Source organism: Giraffa tippelskirchi, chromosome 2, assembly GCF_054371585.1.
Source record: "Giraffa tippelskirchi isolate mGirTip1 chromosome 2, T2T-mGirTip1v1.2.pri, whole genome shotgun sequence".
Lineage (NCBI taxonomy): Eukaryota > Metazoa > Chordata > Mammalia > Artiodactyla > Giraffidae > Giraffa > Giraffa tippelskirchi.
Genome location: NC_137276.1, coordinates 63,170,233 through 63,187,240, shown reverse-complemented (window position 1 = coordinate 63,187,240; position 17,008 = coordinate 63,170,233). Strand labels below are relative to the sequence as shown.

Below are 17,008 nucleotides of genomic sequence, written 5' to 3'. Positions count from 1 at the left end.
GTAACTCTCCATGGACATACTAAATCATAATCTTTCTGGTTAGAGCCTGAGAATATTTATTTTTAAGAGATTTCCATAAAGAATGTGGGAGAATAGCCTTAAACATTGTTAGAGGAAATGTGAAATGTTATAGTCTTCCTAAAAAGCAATCTAGAGATAACCGTTAAGATTGAAAATATATTTACCCTCTTACCCTCTTGAGAATAAGAAGCAAAAATATCAGTTTATTGTGGCATTGTTTGGCTAATAACTAGAAATAAAGTAATGCCTATCAACAGCAGAATGGCTAAATACTTTATAGTATCCTCAATATCAAATACTATTCAGCCACTAAAAAAAAAAAAAAGAATTGAATTAAACTAGATGACTTAGAGGAATTTTCAAGTATTATTGAGTTAAAAGAAAAAAATCTGTAACATAATCCCCAACAAAAAGACATGATATATATACGTCTGCATAGGATTACATGAACAGAAAAATACAGATATATGCACAATAGATTACTGTCTGAGAAGGTTGGGAGCAGGGGTAAAAGGTAGGGACTAATTTAAGGAAAGGAGAGAGAAACAAATTTTCTATAATAAAAACATCATGTATGTTATGATCCCATTTATATGAAATTATTCCTCTTTTTTTTTTTTAAGCGATTTCTTCAGTGACTGTGATGGGCAGCCAGATTTAAGAATTATAGCTGTAATGGTTAAAGTTTGCTCAGTTGCTCAGTCGTGTACGACTCTTTGTGACCCCATGGACTGTAGCCCACCAGGCTCCTCTATCCATGGGATTCTCCAGGCAAGAATACTGGAGGGGGTTGTCATTTCCTACTCTGGGAATTCTTCCCAACCCAGGGATCAAACTCCTGTCTCCTGTGTCTCTTGCACTGGCAGGCTGATTCTTCACCACTGAGCCACCTGGGAAGCCCAGGAGCACATTGATAAGGTAAGATGAGCTTTTTGACTAAGAATGGCTCCATGTTATTCATGGCCAAGCACTGATAAAATCCTTCATCAGATTGATCTCCTTACTTGCCTTTCGCTTCACTGATATATAAAGAGCTGCTGGACAGAACCTGGATCTGTTTATTTGCAGACACATTTGCTTCATTTTTCAACCAAGTGACCTTAATAGGAACTTCTCCATGAGCCTGGAAATCTAAGAATCTAGAATTTGGAATTCCTCTAATCAAATGTGATTCCCATCTAGTGAACGAGGTAGCCACTAGAATCTCCTGAAGCGAGCAGACACTGATTTCTTTAAAGACATTTAAACAGAGGTGAAGGTGGCCATCCATAAGAGGTACTGTTGAGGGGACTTCTGGCTTTGATAGAAAGCAGAATTAAGGTGCCCCTTCATGGATCACAGCCTTGGCATAGTGAAGGGGCCTGCATAATAATGCAATGAAGCTATGAGCCATGCTGTGCAGGGCCACCCAAGACGGACAGGTCATAGTGGAGAGTGGTCCACAGGAGGAGGCAATGGCAAACCACTCCAGTATTCTTGCCTCTAGAACCCCATCAACAGTATGAGAAGGCAAAAAGATTATGAAACCGGAAGATGAGCCTTCCAGGTCAGAAGGTGTCCAATTAAGGTACTGGGGAGGAGCAGAAAGAAAGCTCCACAAAGAATGAATAGGCTGGGCCAAAGCCAGAATGACACCCAGTTGTAGATGTTTCTGGTAGTGAAAAGTTGTAAAGCCTAATGCTGTAAAGAACAATATTGCAAAAGAACCTGGAATATTAGGTCCATGAGTCAAGGTAAACCGGATGTGGTCAAGCAGGAGATAGCAAGAGTAAACATTGACATCTTAGAAATCAGTGAACTAAAATGGACAAGAATGGACGAATTTAATTCAGATGACTATGTATCTACTATTGTGGGTAAGAATCCCTTAGAACAAATGGAGTAGCCCTCATAGTCAACAAAAGAGACCAAAAAGCAGTTCTTGGGTGCAATCTCAAAAACAACAGAATGATCTCAGTTCATTTCAAGGCATATCATTCAACATCATAGTAATCAAAGTCTATGCACAACCACTAATGCCGAAGAAGGTGAAGTTGAACTGTTCTGTGAAGACCTACAAGACCTTCTAGCACTAATACCAAAAAAGATGTTGATCACAGAGGATTAGAACACAAAAGTAGGAAGTCAAACAATACCTGGAAGAATAGGCAAGTTTGGCCGTGGAATACAAAATGAACCAGGGCAAAGGCTAACAGAGTTCTGTCAGGAGAAACATTGGTCATAACAAACACTCTCTTTCAACAATACAAGAGATGACTCTACACATGGATATATCACCAGATGGTCAATACCAAAATCAGATTGGTTATAATTCTTTGCAGCTATAGATGGAGGAGCTCTATACAGTCAGCAAAAATAAGACCTGGAGTTGACTGTGCCTTACATCACGAGCTCCTTACTGCAAAATTCAGACTTAAACTGAAGAAACTAGGAACTAGGGAAAACCAGTAGGCCATTCATGTATGACCTAAACCAAATCCCTTACAGTTATAAAGTAGAGGTGATAAACAGATTCAAGGGATTAGATCTAGCAGACAGAGTGCCTGAAGAACTATGGATGGAGGTTCATAACACTGTACAGGAGGCAGTGACCAAAATCATCCCAAATAAAAAGAAATTCAAGAAGGCTAAGTGGTTGTCTGAGGAGGCTTTACAAATAGCTGAGAAAAGAGCAGCGAAAGGCAAGGGAGAAAGGGAAAGATATACCCAACTGAAGGCAGAGTTCCAGAGAATAGCAAGGAGAGGTAAGAAGGACTTCTTAAATGAACAATGCAAAGAAACAGAGGAAAACAATAGAATGGAAAAGACTAAGATCTTCTCCAGAAAACTGGAGATACCAAGGGAACATTTAATGCAAAGATGGGCAAAATAAAGGACAGAATGGCAAAGACCTAAAAGAAGCAGAAGAGATTAAGAAGAGGTGGCAAGAATACACAGAAGAACCATACAAAAGAAGTCTTAATGATCCGGATAACCAAGATAGTGTGGTTACTTACCTAGAGCCAGATATTCTGGAGCGTGAAGTCAAGTGGGCCTTAGGAAGCATTACTATGAACAAAGCTAGAGGAGGTAATAGAATTCCAGTTGAGCTATTTAAAATGCTAAAAGATGATTCTGTTAAAGTGCAATACTCAATATGTCAGCAAATTTGGTAAACTCAGCAGTGGCCACAGGACTGGAAAAGATCAGTTTCCATTCCAATTCCAAAGAAGGGCAATGCCAAAGAATGTTCAAACTACCATACAAGCATGCTCATTTCACATGCTAGCAAGGTAACACTCAAAATCCTTCAAGCTAGGCTTCAGTAGCTTGTGAACCAAGAAATTCCAGATGTACAAGCTGGATTTAGAAAAGGCAAAGGAACCAGAGATCAAATTGTCAACATCTGTTGGATCACAGAAAAAGCAAGGGAATTTCAAGAAAAATCTGCTTCATTGACTACATTAAAGCCTTTTAACTGTGTAGATCACAACAGACTGTGGAAAATTCTTAAAGAGACGTAAATACCAGAACATGTGACTTGTCTCCTGAGAAACCTGTGTGTAGGTCAAGAAGCAACAGTTAGAACTGGACATGGAACAACGGACTGGTTCAAAATTGGGAAAGGAGTACATCAAGGCTGTATATTGTCACCCTGCTTATTATAACTTATATGCAGAGAACCTCATGTGAAATGCCAGGCTGGATGAATCACAAGCTGGAATCAAGACTGCTAGGAGAAATACCAACAACCTCAGATATGCAGATGATACCACTTTAATGGCAAAAAACTGAAGAGAAACTGAGAGCTTCTTGATGAGGTTGAAAGAAGAGTGGAAAAGCTGGCTTAAAACTTAACATTCAGAAAACCGAGATCATGGCATGTGGTTCCATCACTTAATGGCAAACACATGGGGAAAAAGTGGAAACAGTGTCAGATTTTATTTTCTTGGGCTCCAAAACCACTGCAGACGGTAACTACAGCCACAAAATTAAAAGACATTTGCTCCTTGGAAGGAAAGTTATGACAAACCTAGAGAGTGTATTAAAAAGCAGAGACATCGCTTTGCTGACAAAGGTCTATCTAGTCAAAGCTATGGCTTTTCCAGTAGTCATATATGGTTGTGAGAGTTGGACCATAAAGAAGGATGAGCACCAAAGAATTGATGCTTTCGAATTGTGGTGTTGGAGAAGACTCTTGAGAGTCCCTTGGATAGCAAGGAGACTAAACCAGTCAATCCTAAAGGAAATCAGTCCTGAATGTTCACTGGAAGGACTGATGCTGAAGCTGAAGGTCCAATACTTTGGCCACCTGATGTGAAGAGCAGACTCATTAGAAAAGACCCTGGGAAAGATTCCAGGAGGAGAAGGCAGGAGGAGAAGGGGACCACAGAGGATGAGATGGTTGGATGGCATCACCGACTTAATGAACATGGGTTTGAGTAAACTCTGGGAGATAGTGAAGGACAGGGAAGCCTGGAATGCTGCAGTGCATTGGTTGCAAAGAGTCAGACACAACTTAGAGACTGAACAACTGTGAAAAGACATTTGTGGGACAACTAGAAAAAAATGAATACTGGCTAGTTACTATATACTGTAGTATAGTATAGTAATGCTATACTATAGAGTATACAACTGGAAAAAATGAATACTGGCTAGTTACTATCTTATATAATTTCTACTATATTAAGAAATTATTGTTAATTTTTTAGGTATAATAGTATCATAGTTCGGCTTTTAAAGGGGGCTTCCCTGGTGGCTCAGTGGTGAAGAATCTGCCTGCCATTGCAGGGGACACAGGTTCACTCTCTGATCCAGGAAGATCCCACATACTACGGAGCAACTAAGCCCGTGCACCACAACAATTGAGCCTGTGCCCTAGAGCCTGGGACCCGCAACTACTGAACCATGCCCACCCTATAGCTCATACGCTGTAACAAGAGAAGTTACCGCAATGAGAAGCCTGAGCAATGCAACTAAAGAAAAGCCCTGCAGCAACAAAGACCCAGCACAGGCAAAAAAAGAAGAAGAAAAAAAAAATCCAGTGGGGAAGGGAAAGGGGAGGAGGGTTGCTAAATCAAAATCAGCCGCACGTTGATAACTGGCCAAGATAATCACCATGGAAGTTAGTGATAAGTACAAAGGGGGTGATCATAATAGTTTATTGTTGTTGTTCAGTCGCTCAGTTGTGTCCGACTCCTTGAGACCCCACAGACTGCGTGCGGCACACCAGGCTTTCCTGTCCTTTACATCTCCCAGGGCTTGCTGAAACTCATATCCATTGAGTTGGTGATGTTATCCAACCATATCATTCTCTGTCATCCCCTCCTCCTGCCTTCAATCTTTCCCAGCATCAGGGTCTTTTCTAATAAATCTGCTCTTCGCGTCAGGTGGCCAAAGTACTGGAGCTTCAGTTTCAGCATCAGTCCTTCTAATGAATATTCAAGTTTGATTTCCTTTAGGATTGACTGGTTTGATCTCCTTGCAATCCAAGGGACTCTCAAGAGTCTTCTCCAACACCATAGTTCAGAAGCATCAATTCTTTGGCGCTCAGCTTTCTTTATACTCCAACTCTCATATCCATACATGACCACTGGAAAAACCATAGCTGTGACTAGACAGACCTTTATTGGCAAAGTAATGTCTTTGCTTTTTAATATGCTGTTTAGGTTGGCCACAGCTTTTCTTTCCAGGATCAAATGTTTCTCAATTTCATGGCTGCAATCACCATTACAATGATTCTGGAGCCCCCCCCAAAAACCAGTCTCTCAGTTTCCATTGTTTCCCCATCTATTTGCCATGAAGCGATGGGACCAGATGCCATGATCTTCAGTTTTTGAATGTTGAGTTTTAAGCCAACTTTTTCACACTCCTCTTTCACTTTCATCAAGAGACTCTTTAGTTCTTCGCTTTCTGCCATAAGTGTGGTGTCATCTGCATATCTGAGGTTATTGATATTTCTCCTGGCAATCTTGATTCCAGCTTATGCTTCATTCAGCCTGGCATTTCGCATGATGTACTCTGCATATAAGTTAAATAAGCAGGGTGACAATATACAGCCTTGATGTACCCCTTTCCCGATTTGGAACCAGTCTGTTGTTCCATATCTAGTTCTAACTGTTGCTTCTTGACATGCATATAGGTTTCTCAGGAGGCAGGTAAGGTGGTCCAGTATTCCCATTTCTTGAAGAATTTCCCACAGTTTGATGTGATCCACACAGTCAAAGGCTTTAGCGTAGTCGGTGAAGCAGAAGTAGATGTTTTTCTGGAATTCTCTTGCTTTTTCTAGGATCCAACGGATGTTGGCAATTTGATCTCTGGTTCCTCTGCCTTTTCTAAATCCAGTTTGAACATCTGGAAGTTCTTGGTTTATGTGCTGTTGAAGCATAGCTTGGAGAATTTTGAGCATTACTTTGCTAGCATGTGAAATGACTGCAATTGTGCAGTAGTTAGAACATTCTCTGGCATTGTCTTTCTTTGGGATTGGAATGAAAACTGACCTTTTCCAGTTCTGAGTCACTGCTGAGTTTTCCAAATTTGCTGGCATACCATAACATTTACTCATTACAATTTTGAAATTTTCTGTAACAAAAAGTTATTTTTTATTTTTAATATGATGTGGACCAACTTCAACATACTATAAAATTTAGAATGTAGGTCAAGGGCAGTTATCACATAATTTTCAGGAACTACAGTCATGTCAAATTCAATTTGGCCACAAAATACCATATACTATATGATTCTATTTATATGAAAAGTTCAAGGTAGGTTAGCTATAGACAGAAAGTAGATTAGAGGTTTACTGACACCTTTTTAGGGTACTGAAAAAACACTTTAAAACTGATTGTGGTGAAGGGTGGATGACTCTATGAATATACTAAAAAACCATTGAACTGTATACTTTAAATAGGTGAGCTGTCCAGTATGTAAATTATATATCAATAAAGCTTTTTTAAAAAGTAGTAAGTCAGAGAAAGACAAAAAACATGATCACATTTATATGTGGGGTCTTAAAAGAATTAAACTCATAGAAACAGAATGCAATGATAGTTGCCAAAGGCTAGGGGTTGGGGGAAATATAGAGATGTTGGTCAAAGGGTACACATTTCCAATTATAAGATGAATAAGTTCTGAGAATACTAATGTGGTGACCTAATGCATGGTGACTATAGTTAACTATGTTGTGTTATTATATACATGAAAGTTGCTAAGATAGTAGGTCTTAATTAAGTATTCTCACCACACACATACACAGAACAGTAATTAGGTATGCTGATAGTTTTGTTCACTACCTTTATTGTGGTAATCACTTTGCAATATATACATGTATCAACCATCACACTGTATACCTTAAACTTACACAGTGTTACTTATCAACTATAGATATAAATCTGGAGGAAGAAAGTAATTTGGTGCTTAATAAACGCTTTCCAATAAAAGAGGACTCCCCTAAAGATATATTCTATCATATATGGACCCTAACCAGCATTTTCCTTCTTCATCATCTACTTCTCAATTTATTCCACTGATTTCTTTATTCTTTCATATCAGTTCTGAAAGACTCGATTTAAAAGAGACTAACCAAAATACAGCCTACTTTGGTTTGACAAGTTATTTTCAGGACTGATTCTTCAAATGGATTTTAAAAATTAGTTTTCTTTCACTATCAAGTACAAATTAATGGTTGGTAGGTACACTTTCATACTGCTTTCAGAAGTATAATCTTCCTGAGTTTGCCAGTATGTATCAAGAGATTTTTTTTAAAGTTTATAACTTTCAACTAGTTATTATCCTTCTAAAAATTCATTCTAAGGAGTTTATCAGAAATGCGGCCAAATTCTTAAGTATAAAGATACTCATCACAGTGCTATATTACCAAAAAATTGGAAGTAAATATTCAACCAGAGTAGAATGGTTGAATATATTATAGTACATTCATGTAAAGCATATTATGGTCATTAAAAGTAGTTTTTTCCAAAGGGAAAATGCTTATGGATATAAGAAAATCATGGGACTAAGCTGTATACATATTTTACAATGATTCTACTCTTGGTAAAAACAATACAAATAAATATATAGTATATATGCATAAAAAACAAAACCAGCAGCAACATGGATGGACCTATAGATTATATTAAGTGAAGTAAATGAAAGACAAATATACATCACTTATACATGGAATCTAAAAAGATGATACAAATGAACTTACTTATAAAACAGAAATTAACTCACAGACATAGAAACCAAACTTTTGCTTATCAAAGAGGAAAGAGGGGAAGGGATAAACTGGGAGTTTGGGATTAACATATATATACTACTATATAGAAAATATATAAACAAGGACCTATTGCATAGCACAGGTAATATTCAATATTTTATAATAACCCATAATGGAAAAAAATCTAAAAAACAATACACACACATATATATGTATATATATTAATATACATATATATACAATGGCTCAGCAGTAAAGAATCAGCCTGCAGTGTAGGAGAAGCAGGTTTCATTCCTGGGTCAGGAAGATCCACTGGAGGGGGAAATGGCAATTCACTCCAGTATTCTTGTCTGAAAAATTCCATGGACGGAGGAGCCTGGTGGGCTACAGTCCAAGGAGTCACAAAGAGTCAGACATAACTAAGCAAGCAAGCAGGCATGCATATATGTATGCATATATGTATGTATGTATGTATGTATGCATATATGTACATACATACATTATATATATTAATATATGAACTGAGTCACTTTGCTGTATACTATATACCTAAAACCAATACAACTCTGTAAATCAACTATACTTCAATTTTTTAAAAAAGTGTATCAACCAGGGCTGGGACACAACCCAAAGCCAGAAGTAAACTCATGAAATTATTGGGTGGGGTTATCAATGATTTTTCTTACTTTATATATTTTCAAAAGTAACTATAGTAAAAAAAAAAAAAAATTGCTGCTATTTGGGGTGCATGCTAAGTCACTTCAGTGTGTCCAACTCTTTGCAGCTCTACAGACTGTAGACCGCCAGGCTCCTCTGTTCATGAGATTTTCCAGGCAAGAATACTGGAGTTGGTTGCCATGCTCTCCCCCAGGGGATCTTTCTGACCCAGGGATCGAACCCATGTCTCTTACATCTCCTGCCATGGCAGGAGGGTCCTTTACCACTAGTGCCACCTGGGAAGACCACTGTTTGGGATAACATATGGACTTTTTGTTTTGTTTGTACTATAATGTTTGACATTCAATTGGTTAGTTCAATTTTAGTCACATTGTATTTTTTTATGTGTTTCTTATTCTTAAAACACTTCACATTTGTATATTCTTTCTCTGTTATGTTAGACAGGATCTGAGGCAAACTCCAACTTTTCCTTATTCTTTAGAATCTTCCCATACTGCTCTGTCCTATGTATCTAAGGATCATAAATGTTATTGCAAAGTCTGTACGAGAGTGAAGATCCTAAGGAAAACATATCTTAATATCAAATCTTATATTTATGTGATGACCCCCACTCTGACACTACTGGAAACATAGAAGATTCTGAATAAACACTTGTTTGGCTGTAATTAAATATTGGTTGGCAGCATGCAAAGAATCTATACCACCTGAACTGAAGATACATTTCTCTGAGTCAATTTCACAGAATCATACGTATCATTTTAAGAGTTGCGAAGTATCTTTAAAAGAAAATTACTGCACCAATTTTCTTATAGGTAAAATCTTAGATATTAAATGACTTATCAAAATTTATACTGACAGTTAATGATGGAGACAGGATGATAGTTCAGGCTTTGGAGTTCTTAAGTACATCAATCCTAAATTATAAATATCCTTCATGTCTTCAGTTTATAGAACTATGTGTATACTATGCATTTAACATTAGACTTCACTCTTCACACAATATAATCTCACAAAGAGTCAGTGAGCAGGTACCCTACAAGCATACCTCCTTGAAAATTCTAAACCTGGTAGTTCCAGAATGGATGAGGAAAGGTCTTGATATAGCTGGTTCAGTACAACCTGGAAATGCTACATTGGGAGACCTGGCTCAGTGTGGACATCCTTGTTGCAAGCTGGATCTGGAAGCTGGATCTTGGGATCAGTTCAGTTCCTAAGCCATAGAAGGATGACTTACCCACTCAGTCTCCCCTGTCTCATGCTGAATCACTCTCAAAGGCCTAAGAACCACTCCTTAGCATGTATACTGCAGCAGCCCTGGGCATACAGTCATTGGTCTCTTTCTTTAGAAGGAGGGAACTAGCCTGTGAGTGATGATTCTGCCCCCATTCTCTACTCTAGCCAGGAAAATGTCTAGCTCTTATCATGAAGTCGTTATAAATAAAGTCAGAAATTCTGCTGCTGCCACCTAAGCTGAGGATATTCTTTAGATAGAACACCATCCCCCCTTCTGATCTTATCCTCCTGCCTTCACCTTTTCTATGTCCCCCACACCTCCTGCCCCTGGTTGCATTCTTACCTGTTTGGCTCAGCGGGTTCCAGGCTACTTCCTGCTGCCCACATCCAGAACAGCCAGATTGAGAAACCTGAAGACTGGCTTGATAGAGAGACTCCAATTCTGAGGTCTCCTGCTCTGTGTCCTGGTTCCAATGTGGATGCAAAATGATGTGGTTTCTTTCTGGATAGGTTACACAGGTATGGGAATCATGAGGGGAGGACTTCATTCCTGGCCCAGGGACCCCATGTTTAAGCTGAGAATCACAGAGCCTTGTGACATTCACCCAAGAATCCAAAGGCAAGGAAGTCCCTGAGTCAACACTGCTGCCCAGCTCCTTAGGCCCAGCATCTCTCACTTGAGACGGTTTCCCGTGGTAAATACCTGACTCTGCCAACCTGGGCTGTCCTCCCCTAGAAACTTCACCATTAGGCAGCCCAGAGTTCATGGCAAGAGAAGGATGATTAGCAGGCTCTTCCCAGGAAGGCAGTTTGTTCCTACCATCCACAAAGGGTTGTTGTTTTGCCCAAAACCAGTGGCCTTTCCCTTGACCCTGTGGGAAAGGAGGCTTACAGTCGGAAAATGGAGAGTCCTTCCTTAGACTATTTGGCAAACTTCTATCCTGGGCATCTGTACCATCCCTGGTGGAGGCACCCTGCATCCTCTGGAACTGCTCTGCCAAAGAGCGGACAAGCCCCTTGGTGGTAGGAAACTCTGGCATAGAGGGCTCCTCGCTGCCTCGGTCCACATTTAAAGTCAATGGAGTTTTGAGGTTTTGGGTTTGGAGGCATTGGTTAGTTTTCTGTACAGTATTAGAACAGTGAAGCACAGATGAGGAAGGCGCAGGCTTTACGGGGTGGCAGGCCCTGTACAGAGAAAGGCTAGGCTGAGCTGCTGAACTTGAAGGACCACAGCCTAGACTGTGTGCATCTCCTCTCTCAGAGGTGGTTATTATTCCAATTGGCTGTGACCAAGGCATCACCTGGGATGAGTCAGCAGGATCCCTCTTTTCTTGGAATAGCTGTTCTTGATCAGTGTCTCTTCCTTCTTGTTGGGGGAACTTGGTGCAGCTGCTATTGTCACCCCTGCAGCTTTGCAGCTCATCCTCTGATTCCCAACCATGATGAGAATTCTTCTCAGTTTTCCCTGGTGTTTTAGGTAAGCCCTGCCTGTGGAACACAGAGGGGTCAACTGAAGTAAGAAGGTTCGAGGCAGACCCACTGGGGGAATTGTGCTGTGGAGCAGACAGGGCGGATGACTCTGGGAATAATGGCGAGTGTGACTCATGGCAGGAAGCAGGTGAGTAAATGAAAATACTGGCCCCAAACTCCGTATTCGTGTAGGGTTCCAGTTGGGCCTCCTGGCTTAACAATACTTGGAGCGGGATAGGCTGTTCACTGAAATAAATAAAGAGAGTCAGTCATAAGCTGTCTTAATTGACAAGATTACTTACAAAAAGAACTGTTCATTTGGTTCCCATTTCTAGCTATTCACAGAGGGAATGGTGAAAAGAAATAGAAAGACAAGCATAACTAGAGTCAACAGATTGGAGGTTCACAAGAGAAGGCAAGTGGTCAGCTCACACCCAAGTAACGGGTAATATTCTCTTTATTAAATATCCTCATCAAAGTTGCACACAGTAATAGTAAGCAAAGCTCTTGCCAATATTCTTCATTACCTGTAAAGTCCCATTTGAATCATCCTCTACTTAAAAATTCAAAAACAAAAATTTCTAGTCCCACATGCAGATGACAAAAGAAGGTGAGCAAAGCCTAGAGATCACTCAAACCTAGGGTCCTGAGAGGCAGACCAGCCAAAAGAACCAGAAGGCCATATTTACAGAGTATAGGATGGTTTGGGCTCCTGGCATTAATAGAAAGATCAACCATTTCAAGTGTATTCTTATAATCTGGATTTGATTGTGTTTATTCACTGAGATGCTTCCCCAAAGTAACAAATGGTGACTCTCTTGAGATCTGGGAGTGGGAGTAGGGATTAAATGCATTTAATTGGTTTCTTACTAATTGTTTTATATTTCTGATCTGAAAATCTCATTAGAAGCACTTAGATAAAACCCTAATTACTCACATATATCAAGTGGCCTTAAGATTTCTGAAAAGAGTTTAGCTCCCTCAATTGCTTACATTCAAATACATCTCTGATCAGATTCTCAAATCAGCATTCAACTAGTGGTGTAAACAATAGGAGAAAAGAAGAAAACGGAAGATCCTAGTTAGGAGCATTAAATTTCAATGATAATATACTATAAACTTTTGTGGATATAGTAATTCTATCACCCTTATAACACTGTGAAGAATGTATTACTTATAAGGGAAACCTAATGGAGTCCAAAAGACCTGGATTTGAAATTCCATGCTTCTACCACTTACTAGCTGAGTAATCCTGGGTATCATACTTAGTTAATCCTCTCTGAGCCTGAGTTTCCTTATTTATAAACCATTGCTAAATAGTAACCCCTGTCTCCTCAGGTTATTGTGAGATAGGTAAAATAAAACATGAAAGTATTTAGCTTATTGCCTGGGCAAATATTCATAAAATGTTAGCTTCCTTTATAATATTTATATTTTGAAAACTACTCAGGCTTATTAACAGCCAACATTAATTCTTACTTAAATCTATCTACTCTAAGTAACAGCCAGTTTCAAGGGCTAAAATGTGGGAGCTATACTAATGGCCATGGGGACTTTTTTCCTATTCCTGACCATAGGGAAATAAAACAAAGGGAATCTTTGTGTCTCCTCTCAATCGCTGAGTCAGAGCAAGGAAGACTGCTTTCTCTGCTTCCTTAAGGGACAGGAGACACTGAAATCCCCAAATAAATCACATGGTTTCTACTGCAAAGTGAAATGCAACTCAGATTGCCATGTCTAAGATCATAATTTGTACCAATTTAATAATCATGTTATTACACAAGTCCAGAGACAAACTCACCCACAGGAAATATGGACAAGTGGTCTATTTATGATGCTATACTTTCTGTATCTTTCTAGGAACTGTTAAGACAAGGACCAGCAGTGGGATGAGCTTTTCATTGTATATCTGACCTGAGAGAAGAAATCTTTTCAGAGGACTCTTCTCTCTCCCTTGGAGTCGCCAAGACAATGAGAGCTGGCTATGGAGCACCCATGGTCACTTCCTCCCCTGGCGTCCATAAACTACAGTGGTTCCCAGGCACTACCTTGTTGGCTGAGGGAGGGCTCCCCCCTGTGAGGGGAGGCAGGCTGAGGGCTGCGACGGCGGCTGAGGTGATTGCTGCTGCTGCATGCGATCCTGCAGGCTCCGTGCTTTTCGAATACTGATTTGCAACTTCTTATCGACTAGGGCTCTGCTGTGCGTGCTAGAGCTGGCACCATGCAGGGCAAGTCTTAGTTTAGCTAAAATGCAAAAGAAAATATAGCAGAAACAGAACACAAAAATACAAACAAAAATAAAAAATAAAATTCAACCAAAAATGAGCAAAGTTATGCAGTAAAACTGAAAATATGCAGCAGAACTACAAGGCATGGACCATGCATATGGTATCCAGGGCACAGAGCTGCCTCTGGCTGTAAGGAACATTCATGGAAGCCATGGAGGCCAAACTGGTTAATTCAAATTTAAAAATCAAACAAACAAAAAGCTAAACTAAAATGAGTCAAGAAGATAAATTGGTGCTTCCATCTCCGATGTTACCACTCTCATTGTCCTTTGCAACTGACCTCTCCAACTCTGGTCTCCATTCTCTGCTCCCAACTCCCCCTTCCCGACAGCCAACAACAGAACTAAGATCCAAACCTGCATCTGTCTTTATAGAATACAGCTTCTTGTGGGTCATATTTAAGAACCAGATACAAATTCTTAGTCCCTTGCTGTAACCCTATGGTGCAGCATACCAGGAAGGCAGGGGAGAAACGTGAAGAATCAAATATGCAGTAAGAAGTCACAGGCCTTGGAAGTCACAGCCAATTTATTAATTTCTTCCTGCCCTAAGCTCCACCGCGCTAGTCAGTAACTAGCGGCAGAGCAGACTAACCTTGCACCTGAGACCTAACTTTATTTGGGGATTAGAAGATAGGTATGGCTGGATAGTTCATTTGTAGACTCCTGCTGAGATTTCTCCAGTAAATATCCACAGGCCATTGTGACAGTGCCTAGCACATTTAGAAATTTGACAAGAAAAGATAGCTAAAGGGCCTCAGTTTGGGGGAGTGAGAGTAACGAGACCTAAAAGCTCTTTTTATCCTATCTGAGTGAATAACTATCATGAAGTTAGTCAAAAGTGCCATAGCCATAGCGGTTAGAGTTACTTACAGATAGCTTCGTTACAGAGAGCCAAAGCGGCAGCACACTCTCCCTTCTGCTCCAGATGCAGCGACTCTTCAAACACTGAATCTGCCTCTTGCAGGGACCTCTCAAAGCCGTCACTCCTCCCTGAAAGGGCCAGCACTTTTCATTTTCATAACAACCTGTTCGAACTTTTCCTATGTACTGTTGTTTCCCTTTGGTGCACATAGATTCTCGCTGCTGAGCCTCTGGTCCACCTTTAATCCAACTGACCATTACTAGTAAGAATTCTCTGAAACATGTAGGACATCCATTTTTCTTTGCCTTAACTGAGACCTTACCCAAGCCATGAAAGAGGGGCATGTCATTGTCCACCACATATTCCAACTCCAAGACCTCTTAGGGCGTCCCTCAAGAAAGAACAAAGTACTGTCTATAATTGAAGGCTGGGTTCTTCTGCCTGGAAATGACCTGCTTCCCCACAGTGCAACAAGATAGATCTTGGCAATGTGTGTCCAGAACCCCAGATCTCCCCTGAGACCTCCACTGCTGTGTTAAGGCAAAAGTGGCTTCATGACTCTGTAGATAGCCATGTGTAACACTTCTTTCCTGTACTAATTCATAGTCCTCTCTATACCACCCACACCTGGAAAATCAGTCCTCCTCTTGGGCACAGGTGTTCTACAGTTCCTAACTTCAATATATCTACCAAGTCAGTGGAACCATCTTTGTTCTTGGTTTGCACACACATATCTTTCATCAGCACGGCTAAGTATTTACTTCTATCCTGCCCTTGCTCACCAAATCTACCATAAAAGAGTCACCTTCCCACACAGTGACCATGAGATGTTGCTTTCTCCCCAAAAGTGAATATATGCCAAAGCAGGTACAGGAGTTGAAGGACAGTGCCGGATGAAAAGTGACAAACTACTGTAACTGTAACTTCTGTAAAAGAATCCTCAGGTTTATGTATCCCACTGCCTTTTACTCACTCATAACCATAAATCAGTAGTAAGCTGTAATGTAACTTCATCTGTGATTGGAATTAATGGTGAGTTTCACAAGCTCACAAGAAAAAAAAATCATATTATTTCTCCCATAATATCCCCATCCTACATTAACCTCCAGCTGGACATGGAGAAAAGCTCTTCCATACCCCTAACATTCACTCCCTAATTCACTAATAACTTTTGGAGAACAATGGGAACACAGTGGAAGTAGCATTTCGGTTCTACTCCACCACTAGAGTTATGGTCCCTGGGGTATACGGGGTACACAGGCCTGAAATTTTCTCATTATAGCTGAAATCAACTGAATCTATGCAACCTTTATAATCAGAGGTGGCTACAGCAATTAAAAAATGCTCTCTACAGAGATATAGGAAAACTACAGCTGGCCAATCATTGTACTAAATTTTAATTCTTATCCTCCAGAATTCTTAGCACCCCATTCCTTGCTCTTCCAGGAGATGCTAAACCAAAACATCTGGAGAATTGACAGTGAAATACAACCAGAGGGACCCACTCTCAACTCTAACGTACTACCCAACTAACAGAGGGGGGAGAAAGGCAAGGGAGGAAGATTACAAGACCCCTCTTTCAGAAGCAACATAAACCTGAGACACCAATGTGATATAGCTTAAGGACAAAAAATAAGAAAAAGCTACCTAAATACAGGGCTATCTAAGAAATTAGGAAAAGTAAGCTAATTTGGAGACAACTACAATGTTCTGGGAAGTATAAAGCAACAATTGCCTTGAATCAAAAGACAGTAGAATTAGAGGAGAAAAGGAGCCCCCCCAAAAGCCCAGGAAGTTTCTCTGAGTGTTGATAAGAAGCAAGAAGTGAGTAAGAGAAAGCAGCCACCCAAAACAGCCCAGGCTCCTGTTCTTTACACTGCTTTAACACAATCTGCTGTATCTGGCTGGAGGTTCTGAACAATAAATTTATTCCATAGACAAACAGAGATATAGGTTTCAGGGCCTATTTAAAATAGATACCTTGGCCTTTTTAAACTCTTATTTTGAAGGCTAGTCTCTGCTGTTGTAAAATGACATCTTAGAGCAATCGAAGAAAAAAATAGTAACTAATTTGGGGCAGCCAGAGCAGCTGAAATAAAGGCCAGGAAAACTGTGTGAGATTGGAAAATGAACCATCAGAGGATGAAAAGGCAATCAGACCCTTGTTCTTAGAACCTCCTTGGTAGATCCACTTCCCTGAAGCTCCAGGTAGGAAATCTCAAGGGCATGTTTCTGTTGAGCAAGAAGAATTCCCCTC

At 40.1% G+C, this 17,008-nt stretch overlaps 1 protein-coding gene across 17 annotated transcripts in view; it reads right to left on the bottom strand.

Annotated features, from left to right (window-relative positions):
- USP54 (ubiquitin specific peptidase 54) overlaps positions 1–17,008 on the bottom strand; it is a 58,768-nt gene that overhangs the window by 8,142 nt on the left and 33,618 nt on the right. For 13 of the 17 annotated variants that reach the window (XM_081565528.1, XM_081565513.1, XM_081565538.1 and 10 more), the window contains 3 exons: positions 14,760–14,879; positions 13,648–13,843; positions 10,473–11,845 (listed from right to left, as the gene is read on the bottom strand). In XM_081565528.1, coding sequence (XP_081421654.1) covers positions 10,473–11,845; positions 13,648–13,843; positions 14,760–14,879 — 1,689 coding nt within the window. The remainder of the gene's footprint in view (positions 1–10,472; positions 11,846–13,647; positions 13,844–14,759; positions 14,880–17,008) is intronic. The other 4 variants (XR_014075798.1, XM_081565452.1, XM_081565480.1 and 1 more) reach the window with 1 other exon arrangement.